Source organism: Lathamus discolor, chromosome 3 (assembly GCF_037157495.1).
Source record: "Lathamus discolor isolate bLatDis1 chromosome 3, bLatDis1.hap1, whole genome shotgun sequence".
NCBI classification, from domain to species: domain Eukaryota; kingdom Metazoa; phylum Chordata; class Aves; order Psittaciformes; family Psittacidae; genus Lathamus; species Lathamus discolor.
The window spans coordinates 39,408,809-39,428,569 of NC_088886.1; the positions used below are offsets into that span (position 1 = coordinate 39,408,809).

The 19,761-nt window shown below is 41.7% G+C and overlaps 1 protein-coding gene across 3 annotated transcripts in view; it reads right to left on the bottom strand.

Annotated features, from left to right (window-relative positions):
* The window catches only part of ARHGEF26 (Rho guanine nucleotide exchange factor 26), a 56,005-nt gene extending 48,509 nt beyond the window's left edge, over positions 1-7,496 (bottom strand). The window contains exons 1-4 of one of the 3 annotated variants that reach the window (XM_065674729.1): positions 7,155-7,456; positions 5,958-6,834; positions 4,390-4,429; positions 2,249-2,394 (exon numbers count right to left, since the gene is read on the bottom strand). In XM_065674729.1, the coding sequence (XP_065530801.1) occupies positions 2,249-2,394; positions 4,390-4,429; positions 5,958-6,740 (969 nt within the window). In that variant the 5' untranslated portion in view covers positions 6,741-6,834; positions 7,155-7,456. Of the gene's footprint in view, positions 1-2,248; positions 2,395-4,389; positions 4,430-5,957 lie in introns of all 3 variants that reach the window. The other 2 variants (XM_065674728.1, XM_065674727.1) reach the window with 2 other exon arrangements.
* Between the last annotated feature and the right edge of the window lie 12,265 nt (positions 7,497-19,761).

Consider the following 19,761-nt stretch of genomic DNA (forward strand, 5'->3'; position numbering starts at 1 on the left):
CTTTCCTAATGTATGTTGAAACCATTTTCCAGATGACTTGCTATTACAATTCCACATTCACTTTTTAATACACATTAACAATGCGTAGTTTTTTCAGTCATAAGCTCAGATACTATGAGATTCAGATTCCCATATTTTGTTTTCACAGTGCACTACCTTTTCCCATATACTCCTCACTTTCAACCTTGTAATTCAAGTAAAGACAATGAGGAAGTTTCCTGTGCTAGAAATCACAAAGACACAAGTTGGTTTAGAAAACTGTGAGCACGGTACAGGAAGGTTCTCTTACTGAAATGATCTTTGTATTATTTTGGTCTCATGACAAATTAATGTTTTTGAAATTATTATTATTATTACTGAATAACATTCCTTCCAAAATACTTCAGCTGATGAACATAACTGCTAGCTTGTCTAGGAGGCAGAAAAAAAAAACCAACCTAGTTGACTTCACTATAAACAAATATTTTACAACATTCATTTTTTTTTCATTAAACACATCTTTTCAAAACCACATTCTCATACTTCCTTTATAATTACTGAATGAGAGGGATTCATATTTCAGTATCTTAAACTGCAAAAGGTCGTCAACATCTCTAAGACAGCTCTTCTAGACAATCTAAATAGCCTTAGAAGATCTTGCTGAGGCTCAGTAACTAATTTATACAAGATATATATAGCCAATGACCCCAGTGGTCAAGTATCCTAGGTGATCATGCCACATAATAATCTTTCTTATACCACATACAAAGATGAGGCTCTACGTAATGCTACAAATTACATAAACAACCCCCCCAAAAAATCCCGAATGCTTCATTTTAGGGATATCCATCCAGAAGCCACAGAAATGATCAAAGGATAAAATTAACCACAGAAACAAAGATTTTTTTTTTTTAGTTTCTTTCATCTCAAAATCATGCATACAATGAAAACCTGTAAAGTATTAACTAGCATCATTAATTTGCCATCTTATTAGGAGGGAAGCTAGCAAGTTTACTGTACTGATTGAAACAGCAAATTCTACTTTGTTTAAAAATGCTGCCAAGAAAAATCCACTGCAGATGCTTCACAGACTCTGCTAAGTATAGTAGAATACCACCATCTAAAATGGTTTCCTTTAAATATATCCTGTCAAACCAACTTGAAGCAGGCTTACAGCTATTCAGAACAATTTGGCAGAAACTTGTTTGTAACTAACTGAAGCTTTCATTTAGTATAATTCACCCTTTTAGTGAATTCACACAAGCACTCCCCCCCCCCTTTAACGAATCAGTAAAGTTGTGTCCTTGCCAAATACAGGACCCTAAAATTAACTCTCTCAATTGCACAGAAACAAAGACCAGTAATTGATCAGGACTTCCATGTTGTTTTTACAAAAAGAAAATGAAAGTTTTGCCAAAAAAAAAAAAATGAACAGGACTAAGTCCCATTTAAAGTTTGGTCTGCACTGCTCCAATTCACTGAAAGCAAACTATGAAGAACAACAAAGGAACTACACAGATTTCACTCCGAGTTCACACACTGTTAGGATGTAAAACTGCCTTTTTGGGCATTCTGACCACAGGTCATGCAGAACAGCGAGACGCAGCACCATGCATGCCTGTGAACTGTAACTCTCCTAAGGACCTGCAGTAGTACAGCCAACACCACCACATTTGCAATTGTGTGCAAACAAGAGACATACTTTTTTTTCTTTATAAACTCAGCTGGACAAAAAAAAAAAAAAAACAACAAATCAAGCATCTTAAAAGTGTACAAATATTAAGTATTAATTCCTTTACATTTCAAAGTTGTATTTAATTTCATCTTAAAACTATACTGAGGTTTTTTCTTGGTAATTTCAATCACATACTCCAACCAGTCTGTGGTGCGGCCACAGGAGCCTACGAACACCTATACTAGAAAAAGGGAGGTGTCAGGTAACCAGAGAAACTGATTCTGGCAGGAGTATCAGTCTATACCTACTAGCATAGACTGCTAAAACATGATTTACGCTTTCCTTAAGCTTTTGGAGTTACCTTATACAAAACCTAGACAAAAGCTAAATTGAGACCTCTGGATTTGGATTAGTAACATCTCAATAGTTGTAAAGTTGTTGGGGAAAAAAAAAAATATTCAGAGACATCTTATATTTCGAAAGAGAAAAGAAGGTGACAAACTTCATCCAAAAACTCCAATAGCAAGTAAAAAGACTTGCTTCAACAGATTCTTAGACACTTTTTGTCTGGCTACGTGACGATCAAATACTTACAATGGACAGTTGACTCCATGTTGATCTCAGGGGCTTACAGTGAAAAATAATCTTTTCATCTGATTTCTGCTCTCGGGGCTCAGACTCTTCATCAGAATCTATGTCCAAAGCTTTTTCTTTATAGTTCTGATATAATACAGCATCTTCTATAAAACAACAACAATATGTCATTAACTGCTAGAAAGTTAGCTTAGTTGTTTTCATAAAAACTGAAAGTTAACATCTAAACAATGAAAGAAACCAAAATGTCAATGTGCCGTTCACAAACTCCACAAGACAAAGATAGCATCTTATTGAGGATGGACAATGGTGCAGCACAGTAACAATGGATCACTGTACCGCTACCAAGAAGATCCACACTGACTGAATTAAAGAACAGATGCGTCCTTTGTCAAGAAAAAGCAGAAAACAATTTTTTCTTCCTTGGTTTGCTGTACAATGTTTCATAATTAGCCAGCAATTTAAAAAAGGAACAAGCGTGTCAGCAGAGCAGAGTCACTAATCTGGAGTTCTAGCTATTTTAATCTACCAGACCATTGTAAATCCACTATCCATACCAACTTTGTCAGCTTTAAATTACCATCTTTGCATTTCACTAAAAGAAGGTAACAATACAAATTTCAGCAATCTGAGGTCAAGTTATTCCAAACAGAAACTTCCAAGCTTGTTTGGATAAGCAGGAGGCCTATGAACCTTGAGGCAAAATATATTCATTATGTATTTCAGCATTAATTCAGTAATTATTAATTCAGTATTAATTAATATTAATTCAGTAATATCAATGGCAAAGAAAAGCAGGTGTGGAGCATACCTTTTCCATTTCCCAACCTCCTTACCACACACCCTTTTTAAAAGCAGTCAGAAAAGGACAGAGAAAATTTGAGGCCAAAATAACAAAGATGGATTAAGTGCTAAGAAAGCAAACTCTAAACAGTAGTTCAGAGACAGGCCAGGATTTGGACAATAGCTAATCTTCCCCTACAAGAGAAAGGGGAAAGAAGCAAAAGGTGTAGCTGCTCCATGCACAGCTGCAACTCCTGAGGTCTTACACCAAGCTGGCTAGATCTGTTTCACCTGCTCAGACCATATAGCTGTGGCTGAGTATTACACAAGGTCTGGCCTTTTGTATTTGTTCTTTGGAATGTGTCTGTATAGTTTATACACTTTTAAGTCAGGAAATTGTGTACAGCAACTGAATTCTGAGAGGCATTACAGAGAAAGTTATTAGTTGGGATCAGTCCAAGATAAAAGGGAGCCACTGGAAAATAATTTAGAAAGCATCATCAGGAGATAGCATTAGAAAGCTGAAAGTAAGGGTAAGACGGGGTGATGCAGACAGGATAAAGTGGAATGTTTTGAAAATAGAAACAAGAAGAAAACAAAGGTAACACAGCAGCTGAGATGACCTTAAGGAGGCACCTAGCAAATAAAAGCCAAGAAAGTAGCAGTTGTTATAATGAAACTGCCATGGACTCATAGCCAGGAAAGAATTTTTTTCTTGTCAAAATACTGGGAAAAGCAGCAAACTTGGCAAAGCCTGGAACTAATGAGTAACATAAAAAAGCAGATACACGGACAGGATTCTTCTGACAAACTTGAAACTTATAACAAGAAGAGTATTACAAAGTCAAAGAATTCACCCCAGCACCCTTGCCTTACAAGGAAAAGAGTGAAATAGCTGCATGAACCATAAACTCAGGGAGCAACAATTGACGCATCTGCTGCAGGTGTTTACCCCAAACCCATTAGCTGATGCACAAAAGTTACATCTTGCACCTGGGAGGAGTCACCAGGAACAGGCAGGAAGGCAGTGCCAAATGGAGGAATAAGCCTCATCCATGTAATTCTCAAGAACTGTCAGAGCTGAGATGGACACATTGGTCAGTTTATCTTCTAGGAGGGACAGGAGTTTGAATTGAAAAGAAGCCTCTAAACCCCAATTTTTAGCCTGCCATTCTGTATTCTTTAAAATAGTCTCTAAAGTATGTCTAGAACCAAAGTTACAGTTCCATATTCTAGCCAGTTTACTGTAAAACAAGGTACTTAGCCCCTGACTACATACGAAAGTGTGCAAAAAGATCCCAAAGTTCATTTCTCTTGTGACTGAGCATATTATCAAGTCTGTACAGTAAAGGGCTTACCTTCTCCATCAAACGTCCCTTGTCCTTTCAGCACTTTCTTCTGATGATTTTAATAAGAAAGAGATAAATACACATTAAAAGAAGAATGCAAAAATAGCCAACAGTAACAAGAGCTTCTGTTTTATTTGATACTTAGGCACCAAACTGACAGACCCTAATCTATAAATTTCTGACATTGGACACGTATTCTTGAAAATGATTGTTTCCACACAGAAGGTGAAAAGCTGCTCTCCTTTTCCTTGTCTTGTGCGCTCTGTATACGTGTTTGTCCCAAATGCTTCATTTTCCTACGTTTCAAAAACCACAGCATACTTCTAGCTTTACAAGAGTTCAGTGAACTCTCAACTTGTCCACTGTCGCTGGGCCTTTGTATGAGGACATCAGGTGCAGGACTGAGCAGCTGCCGTTTTCCACACACTCTACAAATAACAGCCACATCAAATACTCTGTAAACTAATGATAAGACTAAAGAAACCCGTGAAATAAAACAGCCCTTTTGGTGCAACAAGCCTTATGGTCTAAGAGGTCTATTTAAAAAAATTATTATCAGCAAAAAGAGTTTAGGGTGTAAGGACAGGACAACATCATGCCCTCCTATTTTAAATACAACTTACTGTTACAAATCTGCCACCAAGCCAAAACAAACTGCGTCCCTATGCTGTAGGAGTTCACAATTTAATCAATTACTATTTCACCACTTGTAGCATTTTCACAAACCATAATTTTTCATTTCACTGAAAATTGTCATAGAGCTGATAATTATTTCAATAGCTACAGCATTAGCCCTCAGCCTGGAGTACTTTACTACACAATTCCAAACTGTGCAGAAGGCAACCAATACATTTTTTAAGTAACAAATTATATTAAAAAAGAAGGAATATAAGATTACTATATTGTATGTTCAAGTAAAAAGATTTTCAGGAAGTCTTTACAATTTGAAAATACTAACATTCAATATAGATCTGCTACTCCTAAGGGATTACAACCAAAAACTATAAGCAGGCATTCAGCTTTTACTTGCAGGCATTAAAATACAAAAAGATACCTGAAGTGGTCTCTACCAATTAAAAACCAAAGCAAACAAAAAGAAACCCACCAAAAAAAAAACACCTCACTCTGATTTTTAAAAATATTTTAAAATGTCTCAGACAGAGGAGTAGGGGAGGATGCTACTACTTCAGCAGGCTTTATTGTGTCTTTATTACGCTGTTTGTTTTTTTTTTTTTTCTAGTTTTATTATTACTTTCTGGAAAACAGGTTTTAAAACATCTTGATTGTGAAAGAAAACCTCGATGTGCTGGGAAATCCAGCAGGAAATGCAGCATGAGGCTGTCATTAACATAGTCTGGAACTGCCCAGATTTCCACAGTATCATGTCCCTGAAGCCTCTGCCACTTTACTTTGACAGCAATACTGGGAAGTGACCTGTGAGACTCATCCATATAAAGTTCGGTGGTAATGAAAACTGAAACCCCCCCAGCATTTACAGACAAGAGAGATTGCAAATTACACTCCAGTGTTAGCCTACACTACTCAAATCCCCATGCCACTGATCCAACACAACTTACCTTTATCCTCCCCAGGCTCGAAAACTTCTCTTTATCTTCAACAACTGCTTTAAGTATGGGCTGGGACATTCTGTTCTTTTTCTTGAAACTATTAGAGCCGTCGAAGTCCACACCGCTTACCACTGCTCTGCGGTAGGATGTTGACCTCAGGCCGCGACGCAGGGTCCCTGGACTCTCCAAGTCACCCTCAGCCTCTTCCTCAGCGTCGGCAACCAAAGGCACGCTGAGGCTCTCCACCATGCTGCGAACCTTCAGCACTCTCTTGCTCATGTCCGCATTATGGCTGTTGGCTTTACTCGTTACCTTTATTTCGGAAGCCAAACTCTTGGGAATGATCTGCTGCGTGCCCACTTTGAGAGCAGCGGGGCTGTTGGTGCTCAGGATGGCAGGCTGGTCCTGAGGGGATGCCGGCCTCTGAGGAGGGACCCCTCGCTCTGGGGAAATCGCCCGGGAAACCGAAGGCACTTTCTCTGGTATTTTGGAAACCCGGCTGCATTGCAAGGGCAGCGCTGCCGCGTTGCTGTTACTGGGCGAAGGTGCGCTCCCAGTAGGTGAGATCTGAGGGCTGCCCGTGAAAACAATCCGCTCTCGCTGTGGTGAAAGTGCTGACTGACTGGAAATCCTGAGGGGCTGACCCAGCTGGCTTCCCGGTGAGGTAATGGTGCCGTTGGCAGTAATACCGGCAGAACTGTTCGAGACCGCAGAGAGCACCTGGGAGGGCAGCTCAGGGGAGACCGCTTGACGAGCTGGAGGCCGCACCGTCCCGTTGGACACCGATCCCATGCTGGAGCTGAGAAACAAGGGGCTCCTCCGGACCGCTCTGCTGCCTGGGCAGGTGCCGACGGTGCCGGAAGGCTGAGTTATGGTGAAGGTGCACCTGTCCTCCACGGGAAAGTCGGTGAAAAGCACCCCGTTAGGGCTCTGGTACGACTGGGGCCGGGGCTTGGTCCAGACGCAGTACTGCGGCCGGGGGGTCGACCTCCTTTTCCACCGCGGCGCCGCCTTGTCGCTTGCGAGAGCCGCTTCGCCCTCCCCATCCATCGCCCGCTCCTTGGGGCCGCCGCGACCTCAGGGCGGCGGCAGCACCTCCCTCCCGCCACCACCGCTCACTGCAGTTCGGCGAAGGGGAAGCAAGCGGCACCTCAGGCCGCGGGGGAGGGGAGGAGAGGGGCAGAGACACCCCCGGATCGTACTCACCCCCCGCTTCCAGCCGACAGGCGCTGACCCCACCGCGAGGAGCCCGCGCTGAGCCGCCGCGGAGGGGAGGGCCCGTTCCCGGTCTGCCCGCCCTCCCAGGGCCTCACCTCATGGCAGCGCCCCCCGGGGGCGGGGGGACACGGCCACTTCCCCGCCCCACCTGCGCCGCGCGGCCTTTCCGTAGCCTTCCCTCAGCCCCTGTGGCCGCAGCCGCAGCGGCGCTGTGTCCGGCTGGCCCGCCACGGCCCAGCCCGGCCCGGCCCCGCCGCCGGGCCCCTCCCCTGCCCGCAAAGCGCGGGCCGGCTCCGGGACGCGCAGGTAACAGCGGCAGGAGGAGTCGGGCTCCCGCTGGAGCCTGTCTGGGCCTTAGTGAACCGTAACCCCGCAAAGAGCTTAAGGCGCGGCTGGCCGCGCTGCGCGGTCTCGGAGGAGCCCGGGGCCGGCAGCAGTAAGTAGCGTCACACCTCGCCAACAGCTGAAGTAGTTTACCACAGCGTTACCGTACACTCAGGTGCGGCACGGGCAGGAGCGGCATCTAGACCAGTTCTGGTGGATGGAGAAGCACACCAGCCTGCTGCGTACAGAGCCCCTCTCCAACTCACAAGGACAGCCGCGGCCGGGCTTCTCGCTGGAGGAACGCACAAGTGCCTCCACACAGGAAAATGTTTGATACTATACTTGACAGATGCCCGTCTGCAGCCATGTGATCCCCGTGTGCCAACCTGGGCAGGGGCTGCCACATTCTTGCTGCCCCTACGCTTGATCATTAATGAGAGAAAGCATTGGACTTGGCCAGCTGGGGCTGGCTCACTGCTAAAGAAGCCCTGGGGAAAAGCTGGCAGGACATAAGCGTGTCTGTAAAAACAGTAAAACTTAACTGTAACTTTGGTACATCACATAAACATAGATAAAAAGATAACAGTAGCTTTTAAAAAGCAAAACAAAACGCATGCCTCACATTTTGGCGCCGAGGGGGCGGTGTGGGGGGTTGTGTGTGTGTGTCTGCTTTCTGATGTCTTCTACCCAGCTCCAGCAGCCCAGCCAAGGCCACCACTGCCAGGAGGGGAAAGCCTTGCAGTATGGGCCCTGAAATAAGGACACGAACACTTCTGTTCTAACTACACACCTAGTAACAATGACAACATGGCCTTGTTCCACTATCTTCCTGTCCACAGTCAAAACTTGTGTCTACTTCTGTTGAAAAAAAAATAATGATCCCTATGTTTTAAAAGCAATCTTGTCACTATTAAATGTCACACTGGATATGAATGTAAAATAAAACTTAGAATGCTTTCCTAGTACTGAATCATAAAACTTAATTATTTGTCAGACTTCCCTCAAGTGCATGACAGATCACCTCTACGTGTGACTTCTGTTCCCATGTAATGTATCTGATCCACATCAGTAGAACAGGAACACCTTGAATACTTGAAGATGCTCAGTGCAGGCTTGACATTCACAGCCTAGGACACTCTGCAATCCAGAGGCTTGGAGATGGGACAATAAGGCTCCAAAGGACATGTGGCACATACCTATTCCTTTAATCTTAGCCTTCATTCTCAAGTTTTCTGCCATCTAAATTAGTGGTGAAACATTCGGGTCATTTACATCTGAGAGACTTTTAGGAAATGGCTGAGCAGCTGGGAGCAGCAAAACCTTTGTTAGGCTGAACATGTTTTCTTGCACCTGGCTGAGACTGAGAAAGCAGTCTGCTGTCATTCTCTGCAAGATACAAGCTTGATTTCTCCACAGACTTCTGCTAACAAAGAATAGTACAAAAAGCTTTGACATAGAGACTAGGCCATCAACGAAGTATGGCAGAGCCCACCACCCAGCAGCTGCCTGAAGGGCTCTCCTTAGGGCTGGAGACCAGCTGGGGAGTGCAGGAGAGAGTTTTGGGGCGTGCAGAGCTAGTCCTGCACTATGCATGTGAGATGCGTGTTTTCTGAATGCACAATGAGAGCTCTGTCCTCAGGGCAGAAGCAGCACATGGATTTAAGAAACTGTTCAAGACATTGTGGTTGGCAGAAGCAGCAGGGTAGTTTGTTACCCTGAGAGTATATTTAACCAAGAAACCCCACTGCATTTGTACCTGGCAGACACCAAATCTTGAACTGATACTTAGGAAATTTAAAAGCTGAGGTGATGATCATGTTTGTTACAAGAAAATAATTTAATCAGAGAAGGGGGGAGATCTAAAGAGAAGGGCTATTTGCTGGCAAATGGCATTGCCAAGGCTATCTAACTGATCCCCCCCAAGCATGCCTGAGTACGGAATCACAGGAGAAAGGGCCAGGGTAGCTCACATGGGCTGTAATTCACTCTGGTGCATCAACACATGCCTAACTTCAAGAGTTCAAGTTTTACATCTCAAGTTCAAAAAAATAACTTGCTCATTTAAATATGGGCTCACACTTAAGTTCCTGACTAAAAAATTGTTAGATTTTTAGTTGTTCCCTCCAGGCTTGCAAGAGTTCATATATCAATGAACCAGAAAAAATAGATTAAAAGTGCTCTATTATCTTTTTTAAGATATTAAAAGCTGCTTATACTAAGCCTGTTTAGTAGGCAGTAAACAGAAAAAAAATACAGAAGAAAATGGAACAACCAACCACATGTATGTGCACCTGAAGTTCAAATGTGTTAATTCTTCTCCCAGAGGAATACTGGAAAAACACACATAGTACTAAGAATAAAACTAAGCAAAGCACAGTGAAAGTAAAATCTGACAAATTCTTATGTCTCACAAATGAGACAGATTACCATACCAGCTTCAAACAGGAAAGTATACAAGGAGCAGCCACAGGCATAACCTAAAATGCTAGTTCAGTTGTCATCTAGGGTTTCACAGCCTCAGGCATTAATTATAAAGAAAATTCACACATGGGAGTATTTCTAAAATTATCTCTCCACTTTCCACATTAAATTCCCAAGGAATTGGATATAGTTGCAGCATATTACTTAACTCATAAATCCTAATTATTAGTAACTGAGACAATCAGCTTTTACAAGATTATTCTGTTACACATACTTATTAACTATGATGCAAGAATAATTTTGGTTTCTTAACAGCCACCTCAGTGTTTGAGTTCACACACAGTATAATGGAAATAAAACCCTTACAATAAAATTGCCATCATGAGAAAAGTAAAATGGACTATATAATTTAAGAGAATAAGGAAATTTAAACATAGTTATTAATGCCTTGTACAAAGCAAGGTCTCGCGGTAAGACCACTGAGGTGCTTTTCTAGAAGTGAAAAAACCTGAAATGAACTAAGTACCAGCAGGGAGGGCATCCTTCTCTGGGCCCCATTACAGATAAAGTTCAGTTGCTTGCCAAAGGTAAAACCTGGCCCCCAACATAGCCCAGGATATAGAGGGAAGAAGCCTGCCAGCAAAGCTTTCAGCCACATCGTCACAGCAAACAGGTTAATCCAGTTAATGACTGTGAACGTTCACTAGTGAACATTTTACATCAGTTCACCATTTCTGAGCTAGTACAAAACACCTAAAAGCTGGCATTATCAATGTGCACCAAACCAGAAAGCATTTCTGTGCCTGCTTGCCACCCAGCATTCCGTGATATCCAGAAGACCATGATTATCACAACCAGTAGGAGACAAATACAGATTAGAAGACATGTACAGACATTTTCAGTGGTGAATTTTGTTATTCCCTGAAAATCTGCCAAGAAAGATGGAGGGCTATTCATCTTCCCCCCCCCCCCCCCCCCCCCCCCAAATCAAGAGTCAATCAAAATCCTCCCTGTGAAATTTGAGAGAGAATGCATTAGTTGGACTCTGGGTTTATTTATGAATTAATGTGCTTCACAGTCCCAAATGCAGTGCTCCCTGTATGTGTCCTGTAGAATAATTTTTAATAGATAGCAGTGTAATCAGTATTATACTCTACACTTTTCAGGTATATTAAATATACCATTTTCTTCTCTCCAACTCAGTACAGCAGAATTATATCTCGTCACTCAGATACAGGTGAGAGATTCTCCCAAGATAGCAAGCCAACAAGTCATAATAAGATAAAACATAGCTTTGGAAAGGTTAGAAGTTTCAGTACATGCATTTTTCTAAGTTTGTAATGTAAAATCAAATTAAAATGATCATGCAGTAACTTACAGGAGATCTGTAAAAACTCAAGAGCTGGGGCTGCGCTTTCTGTCAAACAAGAGAAAAAAAAATACCAGGACATTTTGCATGTTTCATTTCAAAACCATTTAAATTCCATCATCAAGCTCAGGCGTCTCTCTCTGGTGTGTGCAGGGGTACAGCTTTTCAACCTTGCAAGTACCTGAAGATGTTCAGAAAGCGCCTGTAATTTGGTGGTTTTAAATAATCTGATTTAGCCTGTTTGCTGTATCAGTGATGTGTAATCCATACAATCCGTACACTTCTCAGTCCTCTTTACCTCCCAGTCGGTTTTAGGGTTTGGTAAGCAAGAACTCGTGGTAGTAGAAATTGCAGCAGAAAGAGTTCCCATGCATGTGATGTGGGTTGCATTACTCTGGAAACCCTTCCCAAAACTGGGTCCCAAACCAGCCATGACCCTGAAGGTGAGCCTCGCTGCTGTTTGGGGTCCTCAACTCTTTTGCTGCAGGCAGCCTCTTGCAATAGGCGTTTTCAGCAACATCTGTCTCTTCTGTGCCTACAAGCAGTGGTGAAGGGGATGCAATAGCTCCAAGGAAGTGCATAACTGTTGTTTAATATGCAATGAAATCACCTGTATGTCCCATCTGCATTAACTGGCAGCTATGAAATATAAGACGCCCCTGCTCATGTCAGGGGGCTGGAACTAGATGATTTTAAGGTCCTTTCCAACCCTAATCATTCTATGATTCTATGATTAATATAAATAACATCCTTTTTAAGCTCTTCATGTTCTTCGTGACTTTGGGCAGCCTGTTTACAGTCAGCTGAAAAAGAGCCAAAAGTTCCCAGAAGATTAGTCTCCAAGTTATGACCAAGTCTCCAGCTCATAATTAGCATGCATAAAGGAATAAGACTCTTACTGTCTCACAAAACCCTACCACAACAACAGGAGCGACAGAAGTCACCACAAACTGAAGAAAAGATGAGATACAAGTGTGACAGAGCCAGACCATCGGTGAAAAACTTCTGTTACTGGTTTCTGCATTCCAGCAGAGATGCAAACTGAAAGGGAGTGGAGCTTCTTGCCAATGAGAGCACCAGATTTCTACTGAGAACACTTGTTACTCCAGCAACACAGGCAATCTCCATACACTTATAGCCGTGCCATATAGAAAGTGCAGTGCCTCTCTAGCTTCTCCCCCTCTCTTTCTTTTCTATACGGCTGTAGACTGTGAGAGATTTTGCTCTGAATAACGCTTAGCTAAATTTTAACTGTTAAACTGCGATGTAGCTTGGAACAGAACAGCAGAAAAAGAGGTAAGAAAGAATGAGTACCTTGAGAGACATGACTGACGGTTGAGGTACTGCCACCTCTTTGATTCTTGTAATGGTGCTTAGGAATTTTCCAACAGGAAGTTTTTGAGATTTCAATATCTTAACCAAATTTTGTGTGTGTATTTCAAATTTTTATGCAAAAAACATTTCTTGCCTTGTCTTAAATTATATGTCCTTCTTTGCTGTTACTTTTATTTTCTGACGAATTTTAGATTTACAATACTTTCACCCTGACATGGGCAAGCACACCTCACACTAAATGTTGATAATTATCACACTATGTTGATAATTAGGTCCATCGGGATTAGGCCTGTCTATTGTTAAAGCAGGAAATTTCTGTAAAAGGTTATCAAACTTTCCAAAAGTCCCATTTATTTCTAATTTTTGTGCAGGGAATGTATAATGAATCTGAGTTTTAAAGGAGAATTGTGAAACTGAAAACTGGGACCCTTCATCTCTAATGTATTTATATGCCTTGTTTTTCCAGTTTTAGGATTTCATTTAGATGTTTGAAACTCTGACAATGAATTTCACCTCAGTAATTCTAAGAACATCCATTCTATAAGAAGAGTTAAGGAAAGTCTCTGACAAATGTAGATATAAATGCTTTTAACTGGTTAATATACTTCATAAGATGTTGCTATTTAAACAGTTTAGCAGGAAGATAAGGTACTTCAAACATTTACTAACAAAAGGACTGAAACATTTCTTACCATAGCTGAAGACATTCTATGGTTGCTATTAGAAACTAAAGGAAGCTGGAGAGCTGCAAAACCACATCTTTGCAGCTAAAGGTTGCTATTTTCTCTGTCTGCTTGCTCTTTATTCTTTCTTTGCATGTTGCACAGAAAGTGCCTGAACAAGTGACAGGAGGAAGAGGATCATTACTGTGGGTATGTCTCCAAAGAACAGCTTCTGACTCTTTACATTTATTTTGTTGTGGGTTTTGTGTGTGTGTGTGGTTTGGTTTCCTTTGTTGTGGTGGTTGTGTTTTGTTGGTTTCTTGGTTGGATTTTTTTGCGGGGGGGGGGAGGTAGGGTTCAGGAATGCACATTCTGCTCATACAGAAATTAAAAAAAAAAAAAAGAAAAGGAGAACCACTGTGGTTTTTATGTGCTTCCTTAATGATAGATAAAAAATTCTGGAGCTGCTGGAGTAAGTCCAGAGGAAGGTCAGGAGGGTGGAAGCTTGAGCACCTCCTGTATGAAGACAGGCTGAGAAAGTTGGGACTGCTCAGCCTGGAGAAGAGAAGGCTGCATGGAGACCTCATAGTAGACTTCCAGTATCTGAAGGGGGCCTACAAGAATGCTGGAGAGGGACTCTCTTTAGGGACTGTAGTGATAGGACAAGGGGGAATGGGTTTAAACACGGGAAGTTTAGGTTAGATGTAAGGAAGAAGTTCTTTACTGTGAGAGTGGTGAGGCACTGGAACAGGTTGCCCAAAGAAGTGATAAATGCTCCATCCCTGGCAGTGTTCAAGGACAGGTTGGACAGTGCCTTGGGCAACATGGTTTAGTGTGAGGTGTCCCTGCCCATGGCAGGGGGGTTGGAACTTGATGATCTTAAGGTCCCTTCCAACCCTAACTATTCTGTGATTCTTTGCAGTCAGAGGAGGGAGCCCCTGGCAGGCTAGGACTCTCCAGCCTCTCTGTGTCGCTGGACTTGGCCAGTCCATCCTGCATTTACAAGTGAGATGTGGTTCTACTTGCCAACTGCTGACTGCTGAACCTGCACACCGTATAATTCCACAAGCCCACTCTGAGCATAGTGCTATAGCCTCTGTGGATGGGGCAGCTGTGGTAAATGGAGGCACAAGTTGTCAGACCCAAATCACTCAGGTTAGATACCTAAGCCCTATTTAATGGCTTACTTAAACTGGGATGATTTTCATAAACGCTGAAGCTGGTTTAGCTTCAAACAACTGGACAACTGATTAATCCACAGTTATGCCCCAGATTTTTCTTCTACTGCATTAAAAGGCTGTGATTTTATGAATGCCATAGCAACAGAATCAGAAAATGAGGAAACCTAAAGTGTGAGGCATGGAAGCTCATATCTGTTTTTCTCTAATGAGCTGAAACTCTGAAGTGTGCCTTTCCTCCTTAAATTCAAGTTTCCCATTTGTACTTTCTACATTCAGATTCCGTGCTTCACTTAGCTTCTTGGCTGAAGTTCCTTTAGTGGAAACTATGCATCAATACACACATAATGGGTGAGATCCTGGTTCTGTGAAAGACTGTGGGAGTTTTATTACTGACTTCAACCATGATTTTGGCTGCAGTAGGACTAATTGGACATGAATAACTGTGAGCTTGACAGAATTCCCTGATCTGCTCAGTGAGAGGCCATTCTCATATTTCACCAGTCCCTTCCACATGGCAGTGTGCTATGCACAATGTACTGTTCAAAGCATGCATATGTAAGATTGTTCTTTCCTAAATGTTTTGAAAAATTGGCCCTTCTTTTATCTTTCCTCCTCAAGCTGTGAGAAGTGTTCCTAATTCAACTCTGAACCCACTAATTAGCTCAAATACATTTTAATTAGTGGAATTTATTCTGTTATGTGTGCCAAAATTCTGCTGTATGGTTTCTCTAAGCTTGAGTTTTCTAAAGCTGTCTCCTTTCAAGTCAGATTCATGCTCATTTGCTAGCAGTCACTGAACTGTTCTCATTTGAAAATTATTTCTATTATATTATGCAAGTCCTTCTTTTTATCCTTCACCTTGGCTGTGGCTTACTTCCTAACCTACCATACAGAAATTCGAAGCTGATGATATCTCTGCTCCAAAGATCCCTATGAATGAAAAGACTCGTCCCAGGCTAAACCTTCCATTTTCTCATTCCATACACCACTATTTTAAAAACTTACAATTTTTCTTCAGACAACAAGCCCTTCTGAAATAATTTTAATCATTCACATCTCTCAAATAACTTTATGTTAATTAAGATAGGAGACTATTAACATGATTAGATAAACAATGCACAAGAACCTGTATAGCTCTACCAAATTAATTCTCAAATTATACATGGTTTTATGTGTGTGTATCTATATATAAAACAAGTACACAAAACCCCAAAGCACATCTCAGCACTTAGGTGTAGCACGTCTGTTAAAAGGACAAGACTTAACTAAGCAACTTAAGCATCTCTTAAAAGTACTTGTCTTAGTACCTGGTCAACTTGAGTGCTGTCACTGCACTTTGCTGGTAAGGACCATTCTCCCCAGTTTATTGTCAAGTCATGGAGACACAAATGACATGCCCATGACCTGCCAGGAGTCATTATACCACTTCTGGTAGATCACTGTGGCAATAAGAAACACAAAACTTGCAATACCAGAGCTGTCTACAGCTTAGTACCTCTCCTGTACAAAGGAGATATCCAGCTGTCCCTTTAGATCTCCTTTCCAATTGTCTGTACTCAGTGCAGCTTAGTAAAAGCAGCAACAGAGGTTCTGTATCTATTTTCAAACATGGCTTCACTAGGACTACATCTCCCACTGTAACAGATGCCAGAAGTACTTCCTCGTTCAGCAGCAAAGCATGGGAGAGCATCAGACTGGACCAGGATGGTAATGTGCTAGCACAGAACTCACAGAATCACAGAATCATAGAATTGTTTGGGTTAGAAAGAGCATCCAGTTCCAGCCCCCTGCCATGGGCAAGGACACCTTCCACTAGACCAGACTGCTTGAAGCTCCATCCAACCTGGCCTTGAGCACTGCCAGGGATGGATCACATTTGTGATCTCAGTACCACAGGGCATCACAGAAGCACAATTTATGACATACATTTATGGCATGGTTTGTAAATGGTAGTTCTGGCAATTGAAATTCTAGACCTGAAAGGTGCAGTCATGAGGAAGACAAAAAGGAAAGTGGGCTTGTAAATCAGAATATTGTGGGAAAGGAAGACCTTCAGCTGAAACAACAGCAAGTTAGAAGCAGAGTGAGAAGTCTGAGAATTCATACACTACTTCCAACAAGACTAAAAAGAGAGAGAGAAGATGGGGGTGGAGACACACACTGAGCCAAGAACAGAGCAGAATCCCAAAAGAGAAAACTCTGGATTCAAAAGGAAGGGGAAAAAAAAAAAAGCGGACAGACAAAGCACCGTTTTGCCAAAGGCCTCTGTCTGAAGGAGAACAGTTAATGCACTCTGCCTAAGCAGTAAGTTTGGCTGAGACTCTTAATTTTATCTGTGAAACAAGTCCCCAGGGACAAAACATTTTATTGCCTTTCAGTTGTTTCAAAATTAGTCAGAGACTAATTTTATTCCTTAAATCAAACTGAAGGTGATCAAGACCTTGAAATCGGCATTCCTCCAGAGAGGCAATACTGGACCCAAAATAAGCAGAAAACTTGCCCAGCGTAGCTGCCGTGGAGAATAAACAGTTTTATAAATGATAATGAAGAGTTTAAATACTTTTCAAGTTACTCTGAAAAAACTGAGCATGGGAGTCATGCAAACTTATTTATTCCAGCAGGTTGGCTGGCCAGCGTGCGTAAGCATGGACCTAACAAAGAGCAGACTGCTCAGGCAGTTTCAAGTCCACATACTTTACCTAGTTGGGAAGAGCTTTAAAAGGCGAGAGCCCTTCTCAAAGGATGAGAACTTACTCAGCTGAGTTTCACTGACTTGGCAAAGGCCTTACAAGTATCTGAAAGTAGAAGCCAACATGGCACTTGCTTGATGGCCATACAAACAAAATATGAGCTGCTCTGAATGCACTGGGATACCACCTTGAATGTTTACATGACCCATTAAGCTGAGCAGCAACTTTTAGCAGTGTTGGTTTTCAGCAGGCTTTAGAGAGCCAAAAAAAGTCCTCTGAACTAATACACAGACTAGGAAGTCTCAGCAGTTTTACAGCAGAGGCGCAATGCTCTGTGGTGTCTGAATGGTAGCAAGACCTCTGCAAATGTCATTCCTGTTAAAACACTGCTCATAGTTGTACATGGTCTTACTCTGCTTTGCGGTTTTATTTTTACAGGCTGATATTATGTATTTTGCACTGAGTTATTTTTTAACATTGAATTATGCTCTGGGGTATTAGAAGAAAGAAGTTAAGAGTAGATTAAGGTGTGCACACATACAGCAAGAATGTTTCCTTGCAGCTCTCAGAAAATTTTGCATGGTTTCTTCCTAACAATCTCTGTGCTGTTAAATATGTGTGATATCAAAGTGTTTATGCTTCATTTACAGTTTCATTCAAAGTTTCTCAGGTGATGAAAGGCAAATAAGGTGGCTGATAATACGTTAAAAATACAGTCTGAAAGCAAGAGAAAAACAATTAACCTTTGTCTCATTACTTGGAAAACCTAGAAAGAGAACTTCAAGCGGCAGTTTGTCTATGAAGCACTGTAAAGTGCTTCCTGTTCTTGTTTCTGCATGTCTTAAAAGGTAAGACAAATACAAAGAGAGATACCAAACTGCTGGCATCCTCTGTCCTACAGTACTGACTTAAGCTGGCACTTGTCAAGCCAACATTCACAAGTGCCTCACTGCAGTATCAGTGTGTTCACTAGCTGAATAAGCAGTTACTGAAGCAATGGATAACATTCCTAGGCAATGTTATGATGTGGTTTATGTTCTTGGGTTTTCAGTGATAAAAGCCAGAAGCTAGACGGAAACAAAATATGTTTTTTCTCTCTAAGACAAAAGAGAAAAACGTGTTACAAGCCAGTTTACTTAGCTCGATACCCTCTTGCTCTGTATCATAATTAATCAGTTCTTCAAGTAGCAAAATAACCAAAATAAATCATCTTAGTCATCTCACTTTAAGTTATATAAGAGCAATTATTTGAAGACCTAGCTTAGAGATGTGGAATATTAGATATACATGCTTGTAAGAGGTGAACTCTCGTGTGCTGAATGGGAATGTTCAGTTTTGTCAAGGAAGATGTTTTTCTGTCCAGATACTTTCTATGGATTTTACTGTAGTATACTGCTTTGCCCGTGCCTTTATGTACTCTTGTGACTTGGCAATAACCATACAGTAAAACTCACAGGAAAGGAATTTGGTCTTGTATTACAGTCTAAGCCATGGCACAATCCACACCTCTCGACTTGTATAACTAATAATTCTTTATGATCTGTTCAGTTAAGCCTGTCCAAACTCCTTTGTAAATACTCCTGAATGAGTTTACTGTTTCAGAATTAATTTTTAAGATCAATTCATACATGCTAGGTCTAAACAGATTTAAGTGGATCCAGTGAGGATACAATAAAAATTATAGTTCACCATGTCAACTGGGATATGGAGGGGAGTCCTGCAGTAGCTGTGACAGAGTTTAGGCCATCTGGAGAAATAGCAATATGCAAATCAACTATCATGAACAGTCTGGCAGCTTTTTTAACATCGCTTTTTTAGTGTTATAAAAATAAGTAACTTTTTAGAGGAACTAATGATCAGAAGAACAAACTAAACCACTAATAAATGTATGAAAATTCTCTGCAGGACATGCATATGGCTTAATGAAACAAACTCATGAGCCTTCTTCTTGTACCCTGATTCCCTTCTCTTTGGTGTTGATGTTTAACTTGATTTTTGTTAATGATAACATTCACTGTAGAACCTCAGGGCATGAGGAAACGTAGCCAGCCATAGCCATCTTTTGCATTACTACAAGCCCTCAGTGACAAAAAGTCACAGGAACTGGAAATACTCAGATCCTATCTGAAGACAAAGCAGAAACATTAGACAAGCTCCACAACACTCAGCACGGCTGTGCAGGTTATTATCGCTTGCCTGGTAACATCAATGCTCTGATAGCCAGCAGCAGGCACATGGCTCCCAGCAAGGGCAGAATCCAGTCATGCTCTCTCAAGGGACCTTTGGCAAATGTCAGCCAGGTTCCTCAGAGCTACATCCACAGTCCATGGCATTGTACAGGGAGAAAGTCTGCTCAGCCCTTTCTAACTTGGCCATGTGGGTAATGATAAGCACAATCTTTTGCAAGAAGTTTGAAATAAATTGTTTTCTGCCATCTGTGAGCTGGATGGATCCCTTAGCTGGCAGTTTAGTCAAAGCATCAGGAGCCTCTTCACTCATTTTAGTAGGCTCTGCAATAGGGTCTTTTTGCATGGTATCTGTCAGAACAGCCTGCCAGGTGTCAAGCTACAACTAATCAGTAACTTGAAGTTTAAAAAGCCATTCCCAAATCTT